The sequence below is a fragment of the Mugil cephalus genome, chromosome 6 (assembly GCF_022458985.1).
Source record: "Mugil cephalus isolate CIBA_MC_2020 chromosome 6, CIBA_Mcephalus_1.1, whole genome shotgun sequence".
Classification (NCBI taxonomy): Eukaryota; Metazoa; Chordata; class Actinopteri; order Mugiliformes; family Mugilidae; genus Mugil; species Mugil cephalus.
Window position 1 is genome coordinate 7,891,442 of NC_061775.1, and position 27,972 is coordinate 7,919,413.

General features: G+C 41.9%; 5 protein-coding genes across 10 annotated transcripts; 2 read left to right on the plus strand and 3 right to left on the minus strand.

Moving 5' to 3' along the window:
• Positions 1-530: 530 nt before the first annotated feature.
• mef2b (myocyte enhancer factor 2b) lies at positions 531-11,751 on the minus strand. 2 transcript variants are annotated; one of them, XM_047587146.1, is made up of 10 exons: positions 11,289-11,751; positions 11,085-11,154; positions 7,076-7,148; positions 6,096-6,338; positions 5,731-5,859; positions 5,363-5,552; positions 4,317-4,465; positions 3,917-4,031; positions 3,115-3,226; positions 531-2,522 (listed from the first exon to the last, which is right to left on the minus strand). In XM_047587146.1, exons 3-10 carry the CDS (start codon positions 7,127-7,129, stop codon positions 2,210-2,212), a joined length of 1,305 nt encoding a protein of 434 aa, XP_047443102.1. In that variant the 5' UTR covers positions 7,130-7,148; positions 11,085-11,154; positions 11,289-11,751; the 3' UTR covers positions 531-2,209. The 2 variants fall into 2 exon arrangements, with proteins under 2 accessions (XP_047443102.1, XP_047443103.1); XM_047587147.1 differs by having other exon boundaries at positions 6,135-6,338; positions 11,085-11,748.
• Positions 11,752-15,482: 3,731 nt separating this feature from the next.
• Positions 15,483-19,222, plus strand: tmem221 (transmembrane protein 221). The gene is made up of 3 exons (XM_047587148.1): positions 15,483-16,209; positions 17,934-18,019; positions 18,681-19,222. Exons 1-3 carry the CDS (start codon positions 15,908-15,910, stop codon positions 19,220-19,222), a joined length of 930 nt encoding a protein of 309 aa, XP_047443104.1. The 5' UTR covers positions 15,483-15,907.
• Positions 17,703-21,961, minus strand: borcs8 (BLOC-1 related complex subunit 8). Of its 4 annotated transcripts, none has more exons than XM_047587152.1 (6): positions 21,783-21,961; positions 21,466-21,578; positions 20,893-20,957; positions 20,699-20,806; positions 19,819-19,910; positions 17,703-18,554 (listed from the first exon to the last, which is right to left on the minus strand). In XM_047587152.1, the coding sequence occupies exons 1-5, from the start codon at positions 21,817-21,819 to the stop codon at positions 19,841-19,843; spliced, it is 393 nt and encodes a 130-aa protein (XP_047443108.1). In that variant the 5' UTR covers positions 21,820-21,961; the 3' UTR covers positions 17,703-18,554; positions 19,819-19,840. The 4 variants fall into 4 exon arrangements, with proteins under 4 accessions (XP_047443108.1, XP_047443111.1, XP_047443110.1 ...); XM_047587155.1 differs by having other exon boundaries at positions 19,819-19,883; positions 21,783-21,930; XM_047587153.1 differs by lacking the exon at positions 17,703-18,554 and adding an exon at positions 19,150-19,276 and having other exon boundaries at positions 21,783-21,930.
• On the plus strand, positions 21,604-24,273 carry rfxank (regulatory factor X-associated ankyrin-containing protein). Of its 2 annotated transcripts, XM_047587150.1 has the most exons (10): positions 21,604-21,746; positions 22,159-22,206; positions 22,292-22,393; positions 22,539-22,640; positions 22,724-22,789; positions 23,229-23,329; positions 23,406-23,531; positions 23,623-23,689; positions 23,775-23,855; positions 23,961-24,273. In XM_047587150.1, the coding sequence occupies exons 3-10, from the start codon at positions 22,294-22,296 to the stop codon at positions 24,017-24,019; spliced, it is 702 nt and encodes a 233-aa protein (XP_047443106.1). In that variant the 5' UTR covers positions 21,604-21,746; positions 22,159-22,206; positions 22,292-22,293; the 3' UTR covers positions 24,020-24,273. The 2 variants fall into 2 exon arrangements, with proteins under 2 accessions (XP_047443106.1, XP_047443105.1); XM_047587149.1 differs by lacking the exon at positions 21,604-21,746 and having other exon boundaries at positions 22,059-22,206.
• Positions 24,121-26,723, minus strand: LOC125009311 (nuclear receptor 2C2-associated protein). Its single transcript, XM_047587151.1, has 5 exons — positions 26,574-26,723; positions 26,310-26,400; positions 25,416-25,521; positions 25,232-25,299; positions 24,121-24,694 (listed from the first exon to the last, which is right to left on the minus strand). Exons 1-5 carry the CDS (start codon positions 26,609-26,611, stop codon positions 24,572-24,574), a joined length of 426 nt encoding a protein of 141 aa, XP_047443107.1. The 5' UTR covers positions 26,612-26,723; the 3' UTR covers positions 24,121-24,571.
• Positions 26,724-27,972: the final 1,249 nt, after the last annotated feature.

Genomic DNA, 27,972 nt, shown 5'->3' on the forward strand with positions numbered 1-27,972 from the left:
GACCAGACATGACCCCGGCGAGAGTCTCTTTTCATTTAGAGAGGAGACCTGACAGAGATGGACCAGCGCTCCACTTCTCTGCATGTCCCCCCATTTGGTTGTTAGTCGTAATAGAAAGCCAGGCAAACGCACCACACTGGTGCCCGGAGAATGTTTAGCATAGTCGCCGCGAGACAACCAGCTGTGGAAATGGGCCTGTCTGTGCTGAATGTATTTATTTATTTTTGCTTCATAAAGGTCTCGAGTCTTTTCAAGTGGTCCATTCTTGTTCTCCTCCTTTGGTGGCCGCATGCTGAGCTACCTGACAGGGGCCTGACATGATAATGAGGGAGCGTGTGTGCATGTGTGTGTTCAAAAGACGGAACGTGCTTAAGGTGAATAAATGCACACATGAAAGGTGCACAGCGGAGGCATTTTATCAGCCTTCAGACCGACGGAGGCAACAGAGTCACACTTTCTTTCTAAGGAAAGATAATAAACTAAACATCCTTTGTTGGAGAAGGAAAAAAAACATCAGGCCAAGACAAACATACAAATTAAACTTTTTTTTTTATTATTATTATTTATTTATAAGGAATCATCAGAAAATGTCTCTGTTTTGATAGTGAAGCATTCAGCAAACATCAGAATACTGATAACTTGGTTTTTCATGCTGATATGAATCCACGTAACTGCACAACAATAATGAAAAGAGCTAATTCCACAGCAGAAGTTAAGGGGCCGAATCTCTGCAGAGTTTGTCGCGACGCTTTTGCTAAACGTCGTCAGGGCTACACCACTGGAACTGCATCCGGTCATGGTGACTCATTAAATCATTGGTCACTGATACAGACCGGCGTTCGCTGCTCTGCGCTTTTCCAGATTCATCAGTGTGATGGTGTGAGATTAGAGGACCCCATGTGGGCAAAAAGTGGAAGTCACTCGCTTATATTTTGTCGATTGCAGAACAGAAAACACATAGATATCCAGTGCAAGTTCAGTTTGCATATGTGAAGAAAACCAGATGAAAATGTGCTTTTTTTAAAAAAAAAAAAAAAAATGAAATATTTAGACCGAGTCATTACACAGTGTCTCATTTAACATTAATAATATCTACAATATGCTCTTAGTAAATAAAGCCCTTCAGAGCAAAGAAAAATTTACAATGACAGAAATCAAATTAGATTCAATTTGAGCAAATGCATACACTTTGGCTGTATTTAAGTACAATGCATAGGGGACACTTGTTTATGCACTTTGGTCTTTAGCAGACGTAGATTGCCATCAGTTATTGACAAGTTGATTGTAACTGCCAACATTTGTAGATATAACACAACTGAAACTTAAAAAAAAAAGCAAACCAGAAAAAGAAACTATTTTTACACGCCTACAGAAAGCACAGTACAAACGCATGGCTTCACATTTACAGCTGCCGCCGTGTGTGAAAAGACGCTCCTAGGTTAAACAAATCAGGCGGACGCCTTGGAAAGTTTTTCTACTCTGCCAAGGACATATTTGATTTGGTATGGGATTGTGCTTCACGTATAAACTTAAACCCTTAAAGCGCAGCAACGGTAAACAGGCCGTACAAACACACATTCGGAAACCACCTCGTCTCCATCACGGGGCCATTTTTTTCACGGCCAGCGTGGACAGGAGCCACGTTTGGCTGCGACCAGAAACACGTCAGCTAAGACAGACTTGAAAGAATGAGAGACCATCCTTTGTAATGCCCTGTTGCACAGGCACTTCCTACTGTTTCAAAAGAAGGCCTGTGTGTATCTGTCAATAACATTTACACAAAAACTTTGTTGGAAATTAAAATCTGTTCTGAACTGCTCAGAACTTTTGTTACAAATATGTTTCTGAGGCCTTCTGGTTTTTGGTTTTGTTTTTTTGTTTTTTTGCCCCTTTGGATAAATTCCTCCTGCGATGCTGTGGTTAATTTCAAGTTGAACAACAACAACAAAAAAAAAAACACAAATTGTACATTTGATTCACACAAAAACTAAACCTAACCAAACAAAAAAAGCAAAGTCTGTAGGCATCTGCCTCCTCAAGCGAGTGATGCAGCGAAGAATCCTCCACTGCCCAGGAGAGACCAGCTCTGTGTGAGGAGACAAAGAGAGGCGTTCCTCTCTGGGACGATGGGGACGCGTCGACCCCCCCATCTGGTTTTGCTGGAAAATAGCTGTTGCACGGGAGGCGGTGGCGGGCTGAAAGCACGCGGCTATCTCTGCCAGCCGTCACTCATCTCTAACTGCCTGAGAGGCTGGCCTCCTTCCTCCGTGTCTTGTGGGTAGCCGGCTTTGGGGAACTCCTTCGTCCCATTGGCCGGGCGGGTTTCCGGAGGGGTATGGCGAGCCGAATCCGGGTTGCTCATTGGAGAATGTTGCCTGAGGTGGTGTAGAGGAGGGGAGGTAGGTGAGGACATGTGCTCCGGGGAGCTGCGCTCAGATTTGATGCTGAGGTTGAGGGAGGGCACGTGTGGAGAGCTCGAAGAGCAAGACTGAGAGGGAAAGGAGCACCCCCCGCTGGACATTCTGGGAGCAACAACAGGGAGGAAGAGAATTTTAACCACAGAGCACTCATCATTAGTTCAGTAAGTATACCTAACAGACACCAGAGAAAACGTGATTGCAATTTAATGTTGAAAGCATTTAAATAATTGCTGTGAATGGGACATTTAAAATCAACCTTCATCATTACAGATAAAAGTCGTATAATTCAGTAGAAATATCAGGATGTGTGATTCAGTTATTTTTATTTTATTTGCAATTAGTTTTATTTTAAAAAGTAAGAAAATTATTAACATGTTTAAGCTAATTATTTTGAAATTTAATTTAATTTAATTTAATTTAATTTAATTTAATTTAATTTAATTTAATTTAATGTAGGAATTAATCAACCTATTATTTTATGTACTTATATAAATTATTCAGTTTATTCTGCTATTTTATCAGATTTTTTTATTATTATGATCTGCTGTTTCGTGTCTGTTGAAGTGAAACGCTAAACGATGAAACATTTTGGAGAAATGGAGCACTGCGTGCAGTGCAAGATTGTAAACGATAAGTTACCATTTTGTTCACACAGTTGACACAGTACATGTACTATAACAAATAATATTCTTACCCCGCGCTTATATGAGGCCCATGAGGCTCCTGGCTCGGCTGTGCTGGTTGCCAGGGGTTCATTGCTCCTCGCTGTAAACTAACAGAGTGATAAAACCCAGGCTGGGTGTACTCTGTGAAAAGAAACAGACATAGATACCGGTAGATATAAAAATATGTGAAACAAAGATGCGTTTGAATAAAGAGAGATGACAAATTAACAAATTAGCTCAGCTTCACCTCAAGACTTGTCTAACATTTTGGGAAATGCCCTTTAAATGTTTTCTTGTTGAGAATTAAAAGAGAACACTGGGAACCCTCATGCGTATGAGCTAAATATAATAGCTATAATATAATATAGTCAGCAGCGGGTCAGATTAACTTCTTGTAAATATCGTAAACAAGAAGCAATCTGATACCTGATTGATTCTGTACAGTTTCATATATTCTTATTTTATTGTCGTCACTGTGCCAGAAAACCAGCAGAAACTTTAAGAGGTCACCGAGACCGGCCTAAATATAGTCCTATGCAAACCCCCAGTACCACCACAACTTGACATTTTAGCTCGACTTCATCTTTTTGTACAGATGTTAGGCGTATTTTGCTGCAGTTGAACAGCGCCAGGCTCGGCGGTTCCCCTTGCTTGACTTTTTGTACACTAAGATAAACTCGGTGTGGTCGCTTCACTTCTACATATGGACCTGAGCGTGCCATCGACTGCCTCGGCTAGCTTAGAAAGCCAGTGAGATTTTTGACACACGCTAAGTTTTTTCGATATATCTTAGCAGAAGAACAGAGAACAGGTGACGCGGGGCAGACGTACCGGAGGCTGCAGGCGAGGGAAGGCCGTAGCCTCCCAGGCTGTGACTCAACAGGCCTGCCTTCCCCATGGCGACCATGGAGCTGCCGCTGTGAAGGCCCTGGTACAACAAACCTCTCTGACGATGAGAAACAGAAACAGTCACATGGAAAATCTCAAGTTTGCGCCGTGATGCAGTAATGTCACTGTACACGCAGTACGTGGAACTTGTGAACATTACATTTTCGAGAGGTGTCAGTAAGTCACAGAAAACAAACGAAAAAACTGTGAAATGTTTCCAGAACAATATGAGAGAATGAATTCATGCTTGATCAAGTTGATAAAGGCACCACTACATACAGCGTGTGTTAAATTCACTGACACCTATTTGTGTTGATCACACTGGATAGTACAAGCTACTTACAGCAGGGTTGTGGTTAGCGCGTGTAGCGCCCATGCCCTGATTAGCAGCATCTGCCCGCAGGTTCTCACTGCCCAGGTTCAGAGGAGGAGGGCTCTTCATATCCAGAGCTCGGTTCAGGTTGCCATGGGAGAACACGGAGTAGCCGATGCCTAACCAGTGAAAGAAAGGAGCAGGAAGCGAAAAAGAGACCAAAGCTTGTTTTACTCACGGTGATAAATTCTTTACCTTCCTCTGTTTCTATTTACAAGTGCGTGAAAAAATGAACTTCTTCTTTTAGTTTGGCCTTTGAGTTAGTACCTGATCTTAGGAGGCAACATTTACGCTGTCCCCAACACCGGCAACCCTAACATTTTGACCTTAAACTAAAAATCAGTGCCAATATTTGCAATACTGCAAAATCTAAATGCTGCTTTTAGAAGCACTATTAAAGTGAACGATAAGTGTCTAATGACATCATCATCCAAATAGGCTGTAAAAGAGGCCGACGTGAGAGGCAGGTGTGATACATTCAGTATAGAAACCACAGAACTGGTTATAGCTGCTGTTACACTGGTGGAGGGCCAGTTTCACAAAATAGGCTGACTGCATGTGCGGATTAGTGTGCACACACACACACGCACACAAACATGCGCACACACACTTCCTGTGAGTTCACAGCCAGCTGCACAGATGGTTGACAGTAGACACATGAACTTTACACCAAGCATTTAGCGAGTTTGACGAGTGGTTCATGGATTTTCATGAGAAAAAAACAGTTTTGAGGCAGAATACTGTTCACTGCTTCAACATATGGTGATTAACATTGAACACAACTTTGGAAATTGATGCTTATGGATTGAAAATAATAAAAGTAAATAAGGTAAATGTTTTTTTTTTCTTGTTCGTGTTCACATTTTATTTGCCGGTGTCACTTAAACGCACCAAACTCACTGGACACACAGCAGACTCTCATTTCGTCTTGAAGAAAACCTGTGTGGTCACAAGACCGGTTCCAGCAGATATTTCACTTTGCAATTAAAACGACTGCGCTGTCGGGTTGTGCCCACCTGAGTGCGGAGACATGAAAGCAGTGTGTGTGTGGGGCGCAGCCGGGCTGGCAGAGCCGGGCCTGGAGCTCAGAGATTTAAAGGCTTGGGGCCTGTGGGAGGCCACGCTGGATCCAGAGGAGTTGGGGAAACCGTTCTCACAGCCTGCAGACACCAGAAACTGTGCCTCCGGAGAGAGCAGAGACTGAGCCTGAGGAAGGAAAAAAACGCGACACGACAGACGTATGTCAGCCGTTTCAGTTCATTAAAAATTATCAGAATAAGTACATTTCACATCTCTTCCTTCATAGTTTCAGCGTGTGTGTGTGTGTGTGTGTGTGTGTGTGTGTTCACTGATTGCATGTGAGCTGACGTGTGTGGGGACTGACATAGAAGCGCTGGCGAGCCACAGAGAGATCCATGCCCTCGCTGAGGGGATATTTGTCTGCGGCCACCTGCATGCTCTCCTCACTGTCGAGCTCCGTGCCATCGAGACCGAGGCCTTTTCTACGCAGCGTCTGATAGAGAACAGAAAGTGCACATGGAAAATTACCCACAATGGTAACATGACGGTTTACAACCACAAGAATGACATGCGAAGGTTTTTCACAGAGCACCACCCTTTGTCAAAGTTATTTTTGGCCCCTCTTCCCTCACTCATTTTGTAAGAAATTGCATTAAAGCGAATCTGAACCTTAACTCGGCATTAAGCTACTCCGCTATCATGTCAGATCAAGTATGCGTGGCGACGCACTTCACACTGCAGCCCATTTAATCGTCTCCTCCTCTGTACCTCCAGGATGTCCGTGTTGGTGCGACTCTCGTGGGGCTCGCTGTACTCCGTGTATTTCAGCAGCACCTTGTCCATATCCGTGCTGGCGTACTGGAACAGGCGGTTGGTGCTGTTGAAAATGATGAGGGCGATCTCGCAGTCACAGAGCACGCTCAGCTCGTAAGCCTTCTTCATGAGGCCGAACTTACGCTTGGTGAAGGTCACCTAACCCGGAAAGAATGACAGAGGTCGGACTTAAAACCATTTGCAGGTGATATTAAAATTATACATGTACATATTAAAAAATAATAATAAAAAAAAAATCTAGTCTAGTTGAAAAGCAAACTGGTGCTTCAATTCTAATAGAAACAGAACCCACAGATCTAAACTGACGGCTTGCGAAGACACTACGCCAAGGAAATCTACTCTATATCGCAAACGCACACCACAGTTTATCCTCAGACACTCGGTTCAGATAAGCGAAACCTCACTCGAAGATCAGATGCTGCTACTATCTTAACACAGTTTAATAAGTTTTTCGGGTTCTCTTCACTGATTACTTTGGTGTTTTGTCACACAAAATGACACCGGCGCTGTTTCATAGCCACCCATCTAAAACTTACATGTGTTTTGCATATTAATAAGCTATAAGAACCCGAACGTTGCTCTCTGACACTGACATTATCTCAGTCTGTGGTGTCAACTTTTTTTTTTAAATGTTGCGTTCCGTAAAATGACATCTGGATTATACTGTACATGTAATCTGTGATGTCAGATTTATGCCATCAGACTATATATATATATCAGACTGCAGGGGCCGGGGTCAGGTTATATCTTGGCATTTCTACTCTAAAACATTTAGCCGTTGTTTAAAATAGTCACTGATTAAAATAAAGTTATAAAAATAAATTTAAAAAAAATTATAATATACAGTGTAATGAAAACATGTCATGTAAGCCCACCTGTCTATTCCTCTGGTCAAGAATACGAGAAATCTGTATTTTCTTTCTTCCCATTTTTTCTTCTTCTGGACACCTGCAGGGAGGGAACGAAGCAAAATATGACATAGCAGAATAAAATAATATTTTCTGCACTCACTGCTGCTGGGAACGTCAATATGTGTGATCTAAAACGCTAATAACGCAGCCCTTTCTTCTCACAAAGCACATATATAGAAGAAACAAAAGCGAAGTTTCCAGCCGATGCAGCTCACGACAGAGTCTAAGCGTTTCGCAAGAACATGCATTTATATTCTGTAGTAACAACAGAGTAACTGTTTGATAATATTTCTGACGGGAGAATGTCATCGGTTTGAGTGACTTAAGTCCCATACTGTCGGTAGAAGGTTGTGGGGTTATTTTTACCGCCATGAGGCGATGTGGTCTATAGTTAGAGCGACTCATGCCGGGGCCAGCAGTCCACACTGAATGACACCCTCGCAGTCTGGGTTACCCCCGGGCTGGCAGCACAGTGCTCGGCTGAACCGCGAAGCCCCAAGAGACAGGGTTAAAAATACAGTCCGCGGCTCCTTTTAAAGGTTCAGCAGGCAATATCTGAAACCAGACAGTAGAGGGGAAAACGGTGTGTTTTTGAAAGATGGCCGACGCTGCGAGCCACCCACTCCTCTCTCATGCACAACCAGGTCAGAGAAAATAAAGCGGGGTTTGGAAGGGGCAGAAGGCGAAGACATGGATGGATTGAGGTTGGCTTGAGAATGTCCTCTTTCTGAAACTCACACCCTGCTGTTTTCTCCTGGCCTTGAAGAACCTGCCCCCCAGTGGGAGACAGCCATTAAGTCACCGCGCTGCAAAAGCGCGCAGCACTAAATCAAATGCATACGTGAACTGTTCGTGACTTATCTCCATTTTTACACTTGCTATCACTCAAATACATTAAGTGGCGGTCAGACTCTGTCTGACCTGGCTACTCCAAAGCCCAGAGGAGTTTTTACTGGTTTTCCCCCATAATTCTGTACATGTATTGGACTTCTCTATATTTAGTCGCCTGCCCCTCCTGGCGGTGCCTGAGCGGATATGGCGCCCGTGTTCCCACGACCCCTGAAGTGCCCGCTGTCCCTCAACGTAAGCTTGGCAGACAGGCATCTGGGGCATTTTGTGGAAGAATCCCCCTCTTTGTCCTCAAGATTACCTTATAAAGTCCTACGATATGTGCCCCGCTTAATAGTCTGAAAAGACACCTCAAAGGTCACAGCTGCAGATGAGCTCCTCATTGTCTCGACGGTAAAACAAAGCTTGCAGCAGACAAACAGGACCACAAAAACCAGAGTTGGTCTGTGTAACTTAACAACTCAGCTACCACAGAGAATTCACTCCAGGTCGAGCTGTTCTGTTTTTTTCTGCTTTTTTTATACCAGAAGTGAGACAATTCAACCTCATATCAAGGCATGTTAATGGTGAGAAGAGAGGGAAGTGGGACATATGCTCTAAACAGGGCAGAGAGATCTTTATCTCAAGGTTTTACAGAAAGTTCCTCTCCTTTCAGATATAACCAAATGACAACAACCAGCGCCACAGACAGCACTGTTGAAGACACATGACCAACTCGGTAAATATAGCTACACCTCCAGTCTAATGGCGTGAAGTTAGCTTGAGAACTCTATGTGGTTTGGTAGGTTTGTCGACGGCATGAAGGCCGAGGCGGGCAGGAAAAGCCTGGCTGTGCCTCACAGCTAATTCTGAATGTTTTCCCATGTGACAACTGCCATTTGAGGTTTGCGTATGAGCAGAATGGGCCATTAAATGCACCTAGGATGTTTTAAGTGCCTGGGCTGGCTCCTAAACGTGGCACGTGTGACAAAAATTGGACACATAGAGGAGACGGAAGTTGTTGATTTTTTTTTTTTGTGTGTGTGTGTGCAAGGCTGTAAACCGGTCCCAGAAGAAACAGATGAATGCAAAACAGAATCACTGTCTGTTCTGTAATGGTACAATAATCGCACACACACACACACACACATTGGCCCCTGGGTCTAGGTCTTCTATAGGGAAAGACAGCAATTTTGTCAGATGCTGTCCCAGTGGCGTGACAGTGGAAAACACTGAGTGCAGACACACGACAGGGCGCCAGTAGCCCTGCTCTCTGACATACCCTGGGCTCTTCTCGCTGATCACCAGGGAACTCGCTGAGACAACAATGCAATAGCTCCGCGCATCAACATACAAGATCATTTTAATTAGACTGATCACTTGCTCAGATTCTACTTGCTTCAGTCGTGTAGTGCACTAGATGTTTTCCGTGTCACAGTGAACTGCACGCATGAATGAGAAGGGGAAAGAAGTGGGGCATTGGTAGAGTATTCGGGGTTCTGCTTCAATGGGTTTCTTTCCATTAGTCATTCAGAGCATGGCGGCTTGAAAAAGATTTCACAAAACACAGTAAACACGTGCAAGCATATCAGCCAAGGAAGCTAATTCGTATCCACAGGTGCCTCTGCGTGCATGCTGACTATTAAATATGGACCGATGGACAACTAAAGCAAGTTAGTCCTTTAAAAATGACCAAAATGAAATAATAATAAAAACTGAAACATGCTTTTACACCATGGTCTTGTGTGCCATTTTGTTCTCGGCAATCAAAAGAAAATCTCTCGATGACATAACTAGACCATTGCTATGGTATACTGTAGTTTAAGTGCAGCCGCAGTCGTGTGCATGTCATGTTTCCTAGCGAGGCAGTTGTTTTCACTCTGCTGGTCATTTTAGTCACTACTGAAAGTACACAATCCAAGTCCAACCTGTTTTCACAAATCACCCAAATTCAATAAATTCTACAGTAATTGGAAATCTGGGACGTCACAGCCATGCCCATTCAAATCAAAACAGCAACATTTTTAACAGGAAGGCCTCAGGGTGACATTTTGCGTCTTGGTGAATCCCTCGCACTCGAATTAAAAGTAGCTCCACCATCTCAGGGGAGCACTCCAGAGTCGCTCTCTCTCTCTCTCTCTGTGTGTGTCATCTTCGAGGTCAGACGGTGCCAGAGGCCCACCAGGCCTTTGCAGAGAGCGATGGCGAGGAAATATTTGTCTAATTTTAACTGGAGATAATTGAATTGCCTGGATATTTTTATTTATCTTTTTTGATGGAGCCAGAGCAGCAGCGGTGCACACATGGCACGGGTTGAACATTTTATCTTTCCACGTGCAGAAAGAAAAAAAAAAGAAAAAAAGAAGGTATTCAGGACTTTATTGAGTTCAGTGGACACGGAGAGTCTTTGAAGACGAGCTGCACCTCTGTCACAAGTGATAGAGGGAAACAATGGCGGAAACTAAATTTTCGGCAAGGCCACAGTTACAGTCACAGTTAAACATCAGTTACATGAATTCACAGTTTGAACGGTACTAGGGACTTAAGTCTAGTATATATATATATATATATATATATATATATATATATATACAGTTTCACACTTTCATCCAACATGTCCTTCTCATATCTCAATGACAATGAGCCATTAAAATGCAGCTGGGAAATTACGCTATTAAAAGGTGTTAAACCGTTGAAAAAAGAATAAACGCGTAACACTCTGAGATGCTGTTTCGAGTCCAGCCATGCTGACTGGCACTGTCTATTTCCAAAGTGCGCGGATTAATTTTGTACTGCGTTTTTTTTTCTTCTTGGCGCTAAAAATAAAAACCGTTAAAAATACATGACTTTTTAAAAAAGGTTTGCTGATAATTAGTCCTGATAGATTGCTGACGTCAGTCCAAATCGTCGGTTTAAGAATAGCCAGTCTGTCCCCGAGTTGCCACGGACTCGCCGTCCAATATAGCCTCATCTATAGACTAGCTCTCAATAACACTGCAACAGGTACTTCACTTCACTCACAGCTGTATGTCGTGAAATATGCCGCACAGGAAACCCCAGGAAACTTTGCTCATTTGCCTTAAAAACCGAAATAGAGAAAACTAACACGTCTGCTTAATAACAAAAATAGAGCATCTGGTCTCACCTGTTCCTCGATCTCCTGTTTTCTCGCTGTGTGTGTGTGCGCCTCTGTGTTTACGTCTGAGTTTTGCGAACTTGGTCAGGACCGGCGAAGAAGGTAAAAGTTGCACAAAAAAAACGAAAGACAGATGTCAGGGTGAGGGGGTTCTCAGATAGAGAGAAAGAGAGAGAGAGAGCTCTGGTCTGGTGCTGATGCGCTGATGTTCACCTGATGCAGTAGCAGCGGGCGGCTCTGGAGCGCTGCTTTCCAACAGCTGGCTGCCGCGGCCCGCCTCCCTCTGGTCACCACACACCGCCTCCTGGGCCGAGCCTCCGCCTCCCGTGCGGTGCGCCTTCAAACGCGGTCTCTCAGCAAGTTTCGCAGCTACACTACCCACACGCTGTGCACTGCATCTCCGCAGCTGCCAGCGAGATCGATACCATCTATCAGTTAGTCGCCGTGAGACCCTTTTTTAAATTAGGCTGACTTTTGCGCGTTTCGCGACGCGACGAGCGGAGAGGGGTGGCAGTGGAAAAAAAAAAAAGCTGCTATGTGGTGTAACATTTGCATGTATTTTAATTCCAAGCCGGCACGTGCACTTGACTGTTGGCATGGAAAATACGGTTTCTCTGACCAGTAAAAATGTTTGTTTGTTGGTTTGTTTTAAAAGTTGAGCCGTTCATCACCAAAGGAGGACCATCTGAATTGTGTTCAGGTTCCAGCCTTTTATAAGCCCTGACCACGTGCAGTCAAAGATATTTATAGAGTAAAACGTATGTGTTTTCCAGTCTTCAAGTTGTAAAGTTTTTTGTTGGTGTCTCTTTAATTTAAAGCACTGTACTTGCGAGCCATCAGGACAGGTTTCAAGAGCTGTGAACCATTCAAAAGTGATTTCCCCTTTTTGACTGTCTGATCTGAATATCTGAGCCCAGAGGAGTTCAAACTATATATACTATATGACGCTGTACAGTAAAGAGAAGAGCAAAGCGTAGCGAAAAAGGCATGGAAATAGATTTGTGTTCTTTTGTTTGGAGATGATAATCAACTGGCCTGTCTCTGAGGAGGTGTTGATCCACCAGTCATGAACCCCTGCAGCAAACATCCATGATCTATGTTAGTCATATCTTTCTTTTTAAGGTGCACCATGATGAAAATTAAATTGTTTGTTCAGGATTCAAGAGAGCTGCACTAAATTAAAGATCTCAGAATGTGTATAAATGCAGGACTCACTGGTTCATTTGTGAAAATGAATGCAATCTAATAAAACAATTCTGCACTAAATTTTAATGAAGCAGCATTTGTTTCAAATAAGTGAGAGATGTAGATTCAACTGATACATTTTGGAAGTTGTGGTTCATAGCACTAGTGAACTGTATTGTGTTATAATGACACATGTTTGACAACCCTATTTTATTTTTTATCCTTATTTTATCAGAAACACTAGTGTTTAATTCATTCCACCACAAACTACATCCTCCAAAACGATCCTACAGGTGAATTATCACCTTTTCGACACTGTTTAACATAAATAGACCTCGATATGAAGCTAAGACTTTATGCCGCACTGTTATATTAGAATGCATTTGTTTTTCCTGGCATACCTAATGAACAGTTTAGTGAGTGCATGCATGCTATGTTTCACAGTTCCATTGTGAGAGAAAAACAGCCAGATTACAATTTTATGACCGAAGGTGATGTCGTTCCACCGGTTCTTCGAATCATGATTTAATCTTATTTTGCACTGATTTGAAACCTTTTTTTTTTATCATCTAAAAACTGCATATAAATTACGGGATTAGATCTCAGAATGCATAAATAAAATACATAATATAATAATAAATAAGATTATTTCCTAAAAGCGTTTATGACGTTGAATGCAACTTAATTAAAGTGAAGAGTGGTCTCATTTCTAAAAGCATGCAGAGCCTGTCTGAGAGGAAGCTCTAAGTTATTTTAGTTTTTCTGCATATCAATACCACAAGAAGCTTCATTGTGTATTTCCAGGCATTCACTCCACCGAGTCACAATTTAGCAGTTGACTGCATAGTAATCGAACATTATGAACGCTCTCTCTCTACATATCGTAGTTGAAAGATGAGATCATAGTAACACCTAAGTATGACACCTAACTGATTTGAAACTATTACTGTAACTTTAGCCACCTATGTGTATTTGATGTAATAATATGCCCTAAAAAGTTAGAATGAAATCCCTGTCAACAAAGCAAGCAGAGTTCAATCACTGATTCTCTGATAACTTAAAAAAAATGAATAAATAAAATACACCGATTAGCCACAACATTAAAACCACTGACAGGAGAAGTTATTCACTTCTCCGGATGATCGTCTTGTGACAGTTCAGTGCTACTAAACCTCTGGACCTGGCATTCATGTGGATGTTACTTAGACTAGACATGTACCACCCACCTAAACTGGACCAGGCACCCCCCCACCCCATAGCAATGATGGCAGCAGCCGTCCCCAGCAGGATGCAGCCTCACGCAGACGCACACAAAAACTGATTAGGAACAACTCAAAAAACAAAACAAAAAACAAACAAACAAACAAAAAAAAACACATGACCTGACCTCCAAATTCATTAGATCCCAAACTGATGAAATATCTGAGGCATGATCCAGGCCCCTCCCCTCAGCCCATAGGACCCGAAGACCCCCCCACCCCACTAACAACATTCTGTTGCCAGACACCAGAGGACACCCTCAGAAGACACATGTCCATTCTCTGATGAGTCACAAGTGTTTTATAAGAATAAGTGAGACCTACACAGTATTAGGAAGGTGGTAATGTTGTTGCTGATTGGTTTATATAATTTACTGTGACACTGAAAATATTATCAAAATGAATAATTTGTTTGTGTTATTACAATGAGCTACATATGCACTAATTGCTGCTTAGTCCAATCAGATGTTATAATTATGCTTCTCATCTAATCATCAGTATCACTGATGTAAACTAGGCACAGGAAACAAATAGAATGCAAGACACAAAAGAATAAAAAGTGAGATAGTAAAAACAGTCAGAGGCAAAATAAAAATGTGCACATGGAAATATGACCAGCTGTCCCTTTATAGATTTATTTAGAGGTTTAACTGAATCACTGCGTGAGCTGAATTGTTGACTATTTTTGCAATGTGACACAATGTACTCCTAAAAATAATATGCCGATTTATTTATTAGCACAGATCATCTGTGCAATGCTGAATAACAACAACTCTATTTCTCTCTCACAGTCACTGACACAGACACAGAGAGGTGTACACGCACAAACAAACACACACCTTTAGATCCCAAGAGGTATCTCAAACTGTGCATCTGATGCAATAGTTAGCAACATCCCTACAGGCAGCCACAGCCTTCACCTCCAGGATTCATGTGCGTGGGCCCCATTGAACTGTTGAAGAACAGCACAAATTCCCATCTGTAAATACAGCAAGCTAATCACCTGCAGCAAAAGGGAATTTATATCTCCGCAGGGCGTTTGTGCTCGTATTCTTTGTATGTTTTTTCTAAACTCCGCGAGGGCTTCGTGCGGAGACTGAAGGCGGAATCACAACCGCATTCAGACACACATTTTACCACCGACAAACTAATAAGGCAAGAGCCATGAAGTAGAAGCTGCAGAGACACAAAGGTGCCTTTGAGAACTTTCCGTATCAAGTCCATTTTTTTTTTTTTTCATTTTCCTGAAACTTCTCACTTCTGCTTTCGACAAGATCAGCCACGACCCTTTTAGAGCATGTGGTGAGGCTGTCGAATTCAGAAATAGCCTCCCTGGTCAGTGTACATGTGTGAGAGCAATTGTTCACATTGTGTACCTTAATAGCTACATTCTTATCTACATCTCAACAGAATAAGGGTTACACCTTTACCTCCCCACCAACCCCCCAACCTCTAACAGAACAACAAGGCCTCTGCAGCACAAGTCACGATCTCAAAGTATGTCAAGGTGCTTGTGGTCAAGGAGTGTGTACAAAGTGTGACTGTTTAATATTAATTTGAGCAGTTGATGGACTCGTAACTTAATTCAAAGCGTTATCGCGTGTGCAGATAAAAGTCAAGGTAGAGATGGGAGCTTTGGAAGAAGAAAAATGTGTTAGTAAGTTAATAGATCAAGAGAGCATCTGGACTGCGAAAAAAATAAATGTTTGCTTTAGTAGCTGCACTGCTGCAAATTACTATTCCACCTGGAATATTTTTATTTTGCACAGGAACTGTTTTAAACAATTTTGGACATGTTTTGTTTTTATTAATGTGATCCACTCCTATGTTAAAACAACATAAAATATAGAGGACTACTCTTAAGAAGAGCTACAGTAATCCTTTAATGCCTTTATAGAAGCCTGCCTGAAGTAGGCTAATCTAAAAGAAGACACGGGTCTTTTATCATGCCACACATGCGCTGTCTATAGTTTAAATGTCGTATTTTTAATATGTTAGAGGTTTTCATATAGTTCTGGGAACATGTTACATGCTTAAAACTATCAGTGCAACTATCATTAGCTAATAACGGGATGAAGCATTTGCTGAACGCGCTTTGTGTTTAATCACTGAGCTCTGCCTCTCCCACCGGCACGTCCAGGCATTGTTTCCGAGCATCCCAGAGAAAAAGTCCATTGTTGTTGGGAACTTTTTAATCTGGGGATTTAAAGTCCATCACATGCTCGGACGGAGCAGCGCGCCGCTCCGCCACAGCTAACATCCACACCGAGGAAGAAACCATTCATCCCGAAACCACAGTGAAATGCCAGGACTTTAGATCGCCGGGGGAGCTTATTTATTTATTTTAAACTGATAACCCCCACCGAGGGAAATTTGGGCAAAAAAAACATGACGCTCAAGTACAGCCAGCGGTCTCTGATTGTTCTGTCTTTACTGGGGATCTTGTCGGCCATCATGTCCGTCCTGTCGGTGATTTTGATTTTCCAGCTGCAGTCCCACCAGACTGCGGTGAAGGAGTCTCCCCCGTCCATCTCCGCGCTCCTGCCCGCTCACGTCTGGGCCGTCCTGCCGCCGGTGTCCACGGTGCTCTCCGCCCTGTCCCTCACCCTCAACATGAGCTCTGTGGTGGTGTGCCTCCTCCACAGCTACTTTTCCACCGAGGTCTGCAGAGGGGAGCAGGACACTGAGAGGTAACTGGCCTCTTCTGCCACCTGTTATAATTTTAACACCTGCAGATGCTCTGTCGGCCACTCGACGTCGATGAAAGAAAATAGTGGTGACGCACCTTTCACCGCATTAGTTAAAAAGTAACCTTAATACACCACAAAGTCACCAATTCTGTTAAAAGATGACAGATAAAAGATGATTTAAAATTTAAACTACTATAAAAAAAGTTTATTTTCTAGCTTTAATGTTATATTCTCCAGTAATAAATCCCAAACGTTCTCATTTTTAATACGGTGATATTTTTTCTGGTACAGCCTTACCTGTTCTGCTATTAGCTTAGCATGTACTTGGTAATGCTAGCAAATATTAGCCTTTAAAAGTACTTTAAATGGTACTAAACTCCACTTTTGTATTTTTGACTACTCTGCAATAGCTAGTTATAGACATAGTGGCTACTATTTAGCAAAAAATCTATACAATTTAAACTTACAAATCGTCTTAATATACCAGAAAAACAAGGTGTCTGTTAAAGGACCTTTAAAGATTTAAAATATAAAATACTTCATTCTCTAACATTATCTTATATTCTTCAGTAATAAACTCTAAGCTTACTAAACTTTATCACGGTAATACATTTTTCTGCTACAGTCTAACCTGAACATTAGCTTAGCATGTAGTTCCTAATGCTAACAAATGTTAGCCTTTAAAGGGACATTAACGGTGCTAAACTCCACTTTTCTGTTATTCTGCAATTGTTATGGATATAGTAGCTACTATTTATAAAAAAATAAATCTTACTTATATTACTTGTATTCTTTCAGTGCAATACATAAACAGGAAAGTAAAACCACCTTGACAATTTAAGGAAACTTTCATTTAATTTTGTTGGCAGGATGTCAACAGTGAATTGGCCAGCTCCAATTCAAATTCCTGTTGTACTGCTTTCCAATGTATTGTCTTTTCCTACATGGGTGTAAGAAAACTGCAAAAACAAACCTTCACCCCAAAATAGGGCCCCAAATAAAAAGCCTTGAATTTGATCAGTGCCTTTAAAGGAACATCTTAAGTAAGTGTTACAAGGCCCTGTCCTACATTCTGTGTGGGTTCCGTTTTCTTCTAGTGACACATTCAGTGAATAACACTGCTGCTATAAACGGAAAAAAAACATTTAATCTGTTGACCATGTCCTCGTGCCCCCACAATCTTCTTTAATTGTTCCTCTGCAAACCACAGCCTTTTGCTGAATATTGAATTTAACTCGTAGGTTTTGATAAAGGAGACAGTTTGAGAAGCATGAAAGAGTCTTCCTTATGTGTCAGAGTGCAAAGGCGCTGCAGTGTTGTTGGTCTACCCCCACCCCTCGACTCCCCCATCGAAACAATGGCCTTCCTCTCATTATGCATCCAGCACACAGCCTCTAGCTGGCCCTTTCCCACGTCGGCTATACAAACCCAGCAGCATACCCCAGGACCTCCCCGCTGAAAGACGGGACGTTTCAAGAAAATGTGAATAATAATGAGTGTCACAAAATATCTTTAGCGTTTAATCATACCCAAGAATTAATGTTATATAAAAAAAAAAACATCTGGAGGAAAACAAATGATGGTTTAACTGCAAGTAAAAAAAGAATGAAAAGAAACTTAAGACAAATATACAACTGTCTTCATTTATGTGCTCATGAAAAGTGGCAGTGATGTTCAAGGACATCTCAGGCATGATATTAATAATATGAGGTTTCTTCCAACAGAGCAGACTGGTTTCTGTTGGACAGCAGAGCTGTACGACATGTGGCTATTGGACTTTTCTGCCTGGGGGTTTCCGTCTACTTGGCAGGTAAGGCTAACAAAAAAAAAAAAAAAAGGCAACATCACTTTTTAAGAGTCTGAATTATGTGTGTATATATATGCTGCCTGATCAGACATTCTACTTAGTTTTTAGATATTAACTTTAAACAACAAACTCATAACAGCTAGAAAACCATGCTAAAAAACATTGGCATTGCAGTGGATTTTCAACAGCAGAGGCAAAACAACACTGCAGCTCTCTCTCTCTGATCCGTCCAGCGAGTCCACGAGAACAATGCATTCTTTGAGCAGCCATGACTTAAGTGTTTTTAATGCTGAACCTGGCAGAGCTGCTGTGCGCTGTTCCACTGAGTGGCTTATACTAGTGATGGGGGGGTCATTGGAGGCGGTCACTCTATTGTGATGAGGAGGTGTCGCCCTTATGACCCCTCTTCAGCCGCAATCAATAGGTAGCAGAGCGAGAGACTGTAGAGGCCAGCCGCCAACTCGGGAAGTCGCGTCACATCCCAGAGCTGTGCTTTTCTCCCCCCTCCTTCACCATCCCGGAGTCTACGGTCCTTTTCCTGCAGACAAACACACCACAGCTGTTATTTGGCCATAAATAAACATTGTCTACTTGTTGCTGAGAAAAGTGTTTCTGTGTCAATAAAACCTCTATTTTTCTGTCTTTTTCTTCTCTTTGTTTGCAGCTATGTCCATCTTCATGCTCCTAATATTTGAGATAGAAACAGGTATTGCCAGCGCTTGCGTGCTCGCCTCTGGGATTCTGATCCTGCTGTTGGCTGTGATACACTCTCTGGTCAAAGCGTCGCACAAGTCCAAGCACTACCGCGGAGACAACTTTGACACCCTCTATCAGAACGACCACAGGAGCAGCAGCGCGCCAGTCTCTCGGCCCTGCGAGCTCAAGATCGGTGTGGACAAACCGCGGATTCATCGCAGCCAGTCTCACGTCCAGCATCCAATCACCTACCCTCTATGCAGCAACCCGAGACAGCGTGAACAGTATCAGCAGCAGCAGCACTCCCCAACTGGAGGTTTGCCAGGCCAGTCCAGTGATAAAGACGGTTACAGCAGTGGTGGCAGCTGTCCTCGAATGCACAGGACCCTGTCTACTGAATCTGGTTTACTGCAGGCTCAGGTTAAACCCTGGAATGGGGTCAACAACGAGATGAGGAGCGTCCTCGCGCGCAAGTCAGGGATTTCTGCGAAAGACTCCACTCTCGTGTGATATGAATCAACCCCGAGCTTCTGGTTGAAGACCGATGACATTAAAATACTGGATCTGGATGACAGCAAATTAAATCTCAGTGCAGATGTTTTCCACTCAACACTATCCATCGTTTATCCTGACTGATGCAACAACACCGGGCTGAGACTGAAAAACATACCCAAGTTTTCACTTTATCAACTTCAGATTTTTAAGTATTTTTTAAGTGGTGGAAAATACATTGTATAATTTGTAGTGTTTTGTATGAATGAATGTGGTTTAAATCTCACTGTAGAAACCAGTGCCACCTAAGTACCAAACTGGCAAATTATAGCTTTCATTACAATAATGGAAATACTTAATCTGCTGTATATAGTGGCTTTCTTTGCCAAATATGTGTGCACAGTGTGCAGCTGTATTTTGTTATGTGTTGTTCACATAAACCTTAAATAGCTCTATTCTGGAAAATATAATTCAGTTGAAGATTTTCAGTGTTTGAAACATTTATATTGGATATTAAAACGCTGTTCACAAAGGCCTGTCATCCTAAAAACTCATTTAAATGCACATTTCTCTCATGTGAAATGATTCTGATCATGTCTGAAGGAACTACTAACCTTGGACATCTCTGTCTAGAGATCATGAGGAAGTGGGTGGGGGGTGTGGAGCAGAGACAGGGGGGCTGGGAGAGGGAGTCACATCGTGTAAGCTGCATGCAGGTGACAGTGGAAAACAGAAAACATGAAGCTCCCATTAACTACAAAAGAAAAAGGCCTGAAGTTTCATTTTGCAGTTACTGGGAGAGTAAAATGACATAAAATGAAAGGAAAACTAAAACACAAGTTACTACTAAATTAACTATAAATTGAGGATTACATTGAACAGACAGAAACAATGGAGGTATGATAAGGTGCCAAGAAAGAACGTGCATGTGTGTGTGTGTGTATATATATATTTATATATAAAAACACACAAAAAGTAATTGAAAATATGAAAGCACAAGGACTGTGGAGTGGATCTTTGATCACTTCTGTGGCCAAAAAGAAATATATTTTAATTCTTTCTCTTTTAAAGTATTAGCAATACTCATGTCAATGACTATATTCGATTTCACGAGATAAATTTGTATAAGAGCCTCCTAATTATGCTGTCCCTCCTACAGGTCACTGAAAATATAGATATTGCATCAAGGATATCGCAAAATGCTGATTACATACCTTAAATAAACTTGACAGATAAAATAACTTTGTAGAAATTGTATTTGGTAAAAAATATGCATTATTAGTTTCACAGTTGACAATTGAGGGGGCAAAGACCTTCAGAGAACAATGGTCCTTTTTGATGAATTGACACTTAATTCCATTAATGTGAATGTTTAAGAAACTAAAACAAAAGAACATGAACTGCGGCTGATGTATGTGTGATCTGCGACATTGTCATACTTCCCACCGCTACCCTTCGACCAACTCAGTCAGCGTATTCACTGCTGCCTCCTACCTGCGTCCTTGAGAGGTACTAATCTGCTCCTTCATGCTGATGGCTTGACGGAGGAGGCCGTCAATGTTTTTGAAATACAAGCTGCTGTTCGTCATGCTCTTCACCGCACTGCAAAAAGACCAGCAGATCAATGCTTGTTAAAAAGCGCGTCAGCAGGCAGGCAGATGAAGGACTTTCAGTATGAATCATCTCACCTGCATGCATACTCCACAGTATAAATAGCACCTTGACTTTGTTCCTCCCAGCTCTGCATATCAGTCTGTGCAAGAAAATGTATTTATTTATTCACTGTATCACACACTTAAGCAGATGTTGTCTGGTGGTGTTATCCTACGAATAAAATAAGAAGCAGGTCAACAGCTTAAGTGGTGTGGTTAACCTTGTTCACACTTAAAATCAAATGACCACTATTTTAGGAAAACGTGTACAGTAAACGTATGACGTGATTGTTTCCCTTTTGGAAAAAGGCATTCTCTTTGTATGAGAGTGGGGTAAACATCTGGTGACAAGATGAGTCTCCCGGCGGGACCAAAACAACAAGGTGTTTAAAGACGTGGCTGAAAAGATGGACAAAGTCGGATTGATGTTGGAAAAGTGGGTCTGTTATAGTCATCTTCTTTGGTTGAATACATTCATTGTGTGTTTCTTGTAATAGGTTGTCGGAGTTGCACCAAGTGGGTCGTATTTTGAAGTGGATTTATTTTAATTGTCTAATATGTGTTCCATTAAAGGTCTTAATCTCCAGCGATTAGACGCCTGATAATAACCTTGTGTTGCACCAGTTCAGGCAGCGACCTTCTGACGTGCTCCTGCAGTCTGTAGAGAGCCACGGACGGCTCGTTAGCCAGGACGTACATACTCTCCGTGAATTTGTCACTCACTGCAGATTCGAGAAATAGAGAGAGATATACATGCATATTAGACAATAACGGACGGAAACACCCAGCCGCTCACACATTAACACACCCATTTGCCAATCAACAGTGGCTGGGTAGGTTGAGGCTGAGCTAACAGCTACCTTAGCTGCAGCGCTGCGAGCTAACATGAGGTAGGTCGTACGCTAAAATATTGTGCTAACATTTACCTCGTCTAACTTTGAGTTGCATCTCTTGGTCCTCCATAATGTAGGCTGTTTCAGTTGTCACAAATTAAATACACAACACAGCTGTATGAGAATAAGTCACCTGATTCCTATTACTTCCGTATTATTGTTGTCGTGTGTCACACATTAATGTTCCGGACGGAAATGTCGGCTGCGAAACACACAGGGTTCTTCCTTCAAAGAATGTCCACCGTTGTAAGGGAACGTTTCACGGACTGATTTACATGTGTTTTTATTTCTTTTGTTAAAATAACCGCTCCATTAACCAGCTAACCCCCTCATCAATGAATAATGGTCCCTCGGCACACTTCGAAGCCCGGCAAGATCCAATGTGTGATCTGAAATTATTTACTTTCAGTTTTCCCATAAGGAAGTTAGCGAAATTTACACCGAGAGCCTGGATGTGGTGAGTGGATAATTTGCTCAAACGTGTTTTTTCTTAAACTTTCCCTTCTGTGTTATTTACTTGTTCACATCCTATTTTGATGCAGTGATGGAGGCCAGAGGTGAGGATGAGGTTGCAGACGGCCAACATATGCAGCCAAGCGACGCTAATACATGTCCTTCCGATTCAAGTGTTGAGAGGTCCAATGGTACTGTTCCATATGTGGTCACTTTCTTTACATGTTATTGGTTTCCGTGTGATCAGATTTTTACGACATCATTTTGATTTGTTTAACACTCAACATCGTCCATGCACTGAAACGACTGTTTTTCATCTGATTGGGTTGTTTGCAGAGAATTTGGAGGTGGATGCAGATGATTTGTTCATGCACGCCACCACTCTGACCAACAAGCAGCGTGGGAATGAGGTTACAGTACGACCCGCAACATTAGACTGTAAGAACTGGCTCAGATGCTCTATAGTTAAGACTAACATGTTTATTGTATAGTGGTAATTATTTTTGTTTTAACCTCCACAGCTCTTTCTATACATCAACTGGCAGCTCAAGGCGAGGTTTCACAGGTGGCTGCACACCTGAGTAAAGGTGAGATATTAAGAGGTATAATGGTAATATAATGTGTTTTTTTTTGTTTTTTTTTTGCTCATTAATCATTTTTCCGTATCAAAAACATATTCTTGTCTAATTCCGCGGTACTGTGACAGGGAAATTTCCCATCCATGGGTTAAATAAACAACTTACAAAAATTGTGAGCCTCAGGAATAAGAAAAAAGTACCAACAGTCAGAGTATGGACATTGAGAAGACTAGGACGACAGTCAGAGAGGAAGAAAAATAAACATGGAGTCAGGCAAAATGCAGGATCTTGATACGAGTCATGATGTGTAATACTTATATCCTCCAACCCATGCACTGTGTACGTATTTTATTCCAGAGCCAAACCCAACATCACATAACAGTATGTATTTTTAAAAAGAGTTTGTGTAAATTCATAACGCTGGACTCTGACCTGGTTTACCCTGCAGACAGCTCACTGCTCAGCAGACAGGATGAACGAGGCTTTACGCCTCTCATGTGGGCAGCAGCGTTTGGAGAGAAAGCAATGGTGGACTTTCTCTTGGAAAAGGTAAACAAATGAGACATTACTCAGCATTATGACAACATGCACCGCCTTACTGATGTCCATGGAATTTATATTCCAGGGCGCGGACCCCAAAACTGTTGCCAGGGAGAGAGAGAGCGCCCTGACACTGGCCAGCTCTGGTGGTTATGTGGACATTGTTGAGTCTCTACTCGGACACGGAGTGGATATTGACACTTACGACTGGGTACAGTTACACCTCGTCATCATGAATCTATTAATACAATGCAACTACAGTGTGATTTTTGTGTTGTTTTTAATGCCACTTTTATTCTCAGAACGGTGGAACACCGCTTCTTTACGCTGTACGAGGGAACCACGTCAAATGTGTTGAGGCACTTCTAGGTACAATTCATTTCTCTAAGTCACCATAAATTGAAGCACATAGTTTGAGTTTCTTATTCATTCCCATCGCTGTGATCTCTTTCAGCCAAAGGAGCCGATATGACCATCGAGTCTGACTCTGGGTACAGTCCAATGGCCTTAGCTGTTGCCCTCGGACACAAAAAAAGTATGTATTAGGCTACGATCTCTTCACTCACGTGTGCATTCTCCTTCTGTAAGAGGCTACTGTAAAAACAGTTTTTGTGAAATGAATATGTCTTTTGTTTCGTAGTTCAGAAAGTGTTGGAGGACCATATCCTGAAACTCTACAAGCCACCAACACGACACTAGGACAGTCTGATGTTACTGATGCTGAGATGATGAAGACGCCTCTCACGACTGAAAGTTATTTCAACAGAACATTGGTAGAGACATTGACACAGTACACTGCATTTGTCAGTTCATAACTGGTTTATTCCATTTGTGTGCATCACTCTGTATGCAATATGTTGTACAAATAAGGATTAGAATGTGACACTTGTGCAGCAGAACTATTTTGTTTGGCAGTAAACAGGTTTTAATAAAGATGTATTTTTATACTGGAATGGGGGTTTAACTTGAAGGCACAACATAACATATAGAAAGCTGATAACAAAGGCTCTGATATGATCACAGCGAATCCATCACATCTGCTATTGTAACTCGCATACAAAGCGTTCCTATGTCCGGGTAAGAAAGAGCAACGCTGCCATAACATTCATACCAAAAAAGGCCACATTCACATCAGTTCCTGAGGTGGCAGTGTAGATGACATGTTTCCCAAGTGCCACCACACCATCCTGCATCCTGTATGTACTTCACTCAAGGGTCATTTCCTCTCTCATGAGAGGATTGAAAAAAGGGTCATGAGGCTTTTTCCCCCAAGAGATCCAAGGAATAAACAATAATTCTCCCAAAAAAGTCAGCACTATTCTCAAACATTATTTTTACTTTGTCCACTGCAGGGGCCTCCTGTATGGGAAAGCTGTGGGTGTGGAGTTAAGAACAAGATAAGCATGTCTGGGGTTCAGGAAAATATTGTCAGATACTTATTAGGAGCCATCAAGAACAGCAACAAGAGGAACACTGTGCCTTGATTGACAGGTACAGTTTGAGCGGCTGTCATATCCCTAGCAGGCTCACTATGATGTATTACAACAGTATTGCATTTAGTTTCATATTGAGGATGGTATGAAAAGATTCAGCGTTTATTAGTTACAGCAGCAGTGAAATTAGTGCCTAAGAACTAAATTAAATAGGTAAAGAATAAAAACGATTTAAGAAAAAGATTAAAAGAAATAAAAGTTACTGTGCAGCAGAACGCTGTGTAGTAACATATTTACCTAACATGTGTTAGTTCTATTCAGCTAGAATATTTGCATTAATGCAGCTAAATCAAGACTTTACAGTTGCTGTTAAATAATTGTGTGCTGCAGAAAATAAGGTTTATTATTTCCAAAAATCACTCCTCGACTACAGCACCATTTGTTCGTGCAAAATTTTCAGAACGAGAATAAAGGATATCTGAAGAGAGTTGTTGTCCTCTGGGTAAAAGTGGCTGAGCACTGTGAAGTCTCCATCTTTAGGGCAACCTGCAGACAGCACAAGTGGAAAATCATTTACAATATACATTTCCGCAAGGGGGCACTCGAAAATGAGGAGGTAGTGAGTGAAATGAAGAAACTTTGCTATAACCTCCCAGTTTTACCTTCTAGCCTGCATGTCTTTGCTGAGAAGCCCCCTTGGAACTGGACCTTTAACTCCGATACTCTGACAGACGTAGGGAACTCCAAGGACAGCCACTGACATTCACCCTGTCAAACATATGACGCTAATGATGACTCACTGTGATGCATACAGTTTACATTCAAGTAAGTATGAGAATCCTTATCTTTATTCTAGTCAACATAAGAATTATAGGAACAATTACCTGACTCTTTATACATACATTATGGTGGTTAATTGTTAATGAAAACTCTCTAATTTTGATTCTGAAACATAACTATCAAAACTGTGAATAAAATACCTTTCTCTTGTGGTGACATTCATTCAAGATTTTTCCCCCAAGTCCCAATTTGATCACTGTATCACATCTTGTTATACAGAATAGTAAAGTTTCAGTATATTGATTTCTTGTGCAGCCACTCAAGTTTATTTACACTTGCCAGTTCAACAGGTACACTAGTGAAAATGGATGGATTGTAATAATAATGAAACAGTCCTGCACTAAATCTTCATGGTTATTGTATGTGTTTGAAATAACAGAGAGCTGTTGATTCGAGTACTATGGAGCATATTGTATGTTGTACTGACACATTTCTGTAGTTTCATAACATGTTAGTCAGTGGATTAAGCTAAATAACAGAATCACTTTAATGCAGTTAATACAGTTTAACAGCACCACAGCCACATCCTCCAAAATTATTATACAGTTTAATTACCTGTTTTCTTTTGTTGTTTTAGCATAAATTAAACACCGACGCTGTCATGAAGGGACATTTAATTCTCCTGTTTTGGAAAGTGACTGTATACCACACACACTGTGTCCCAGACTATGTACTGTACGCTGTAATTATGGAATCGGGGCGTTGCTATATTTTACCTGGTCTGAGTTCCAACATGTCTCTTCATTGCAGTCAAACATGTACTTCTTTCCATACTGCTTCACGTCCCTGTTGAGCACTGAGCTCACTCTAGAGATGGTGACATAAAATCCCCAGATGTTAGTTTACAGTTCTTCCCCTATCTTACAAGAGGCTGAATTAAGGCAGAACATTTACGAATCGTAGACTAATGAGGAAATGTGGAAATATAACAGCGTAACCTCCAAGATATGTCATTAATTTAACGTGACACTGTTCTTTACCTGCTCAGTGTTTCGCTACAAATCAACGAAGATGCCATGTCTAAATTTAAAAATTGCAATTTGCCGTCAAGTGTTGCGGCCACGCGGTGTTGTTTTTACGACACTGGCGTTCATCCTCGGCAGTGTTATTTTCCTTCCTGCCTCTAGATGGAAGTCGCGCTCCGCCAAAGTATACAGTGGAGGCGTTGTCACTTTCTACAGCAGCAGGTAAAGTCTGTTCATCTTCATCCGACCTTCCGAAGGCTCATTATTAATAATTTAGAGGAAAAAAAAAAACATTAAACTCAATCCGACTCGTTCTGCTGCTCTCCACGTTTGTTGTGTTGTTTGTCCATGCAAGCCTCGCTGTTGTCTGTCCACGTGAGACTAAAAGGTCAGAGATGAGAATCGACCAGGAAGGTTGGACCACAGCCAGTAAGGTGGGATCGATCTAACCGATTGAAACCATCAAATGAAACACACAACGGAGAAAGAAGTTACGTATGTTGCTGTCGATCCATCCTCAGCAGGTTGGATACTCCCATAAAAGGGCCGATATCAGGTGCTTTTATTAGCAAACATATCCCCATCTCCGTTTTATGACCTGAGAACCAATAACACGGGGAAAGAAGCGTGTGCATGTGTGGTCTTGTTGTTATTAATTTGATTATTCGTGGAATACTGATGTTGGGTCATTTTGTTCCTCGCAAATTTTTGAAGGTCACATGTTGCGACTTAAAACGTGGTTTTAGATCGTGGTTAGGATGGCCACGGGTTAGGCCTTTATTTGAGGTGGTTCAGGCTATGGCAAGGGGCTAGGGAATGCCTTATATCAACAGAAGGCTCTCACAAAGCTATGAAGAGCGGTTTGTGTGTGCTCATTGCAGATGGAGAACTCCTGCTGAGGTTTTGTCACGGTGCCCCCTCACTGCAGATAATCAATAGGTCTGAAATACAAAACCTGATGAAACCCAGCCTCCATGGAAATTGTGCAGGGGGCTGGGGAGAGTGACTGTATTAAGGTTAGGACATCCCCCCCATAAACCCCTCATCCTTTACCTTTCCCACAATCAGCATCACGCTCGCTCGCACTTCGCTGCTTTGTGAGCCTTGCATTTACGACTCTAGTTTGCACTTCAGCTTCTGATCCTATTTGAGATTGAGTATAAATTGTGATTTAAAGCGTCAGTTATATTTTACCATCCCATATATTATGTCTGTGACATATATCCTGTTCACCAAAAGTGCTGCCTCGACAATTAATTTGCCAGGTGCTCATATATTTTGATGTCAAAACAAACTTTCTGGCCTGGAGCCATTGTGTTTGCCCACCTCACATGGCCGACTGATGAGCTGGCTCAAAGACCCCCAGGATGGCGCCCACGCGGGCCGCTCATAACGCCAAGGTGGGCTGCGAGCG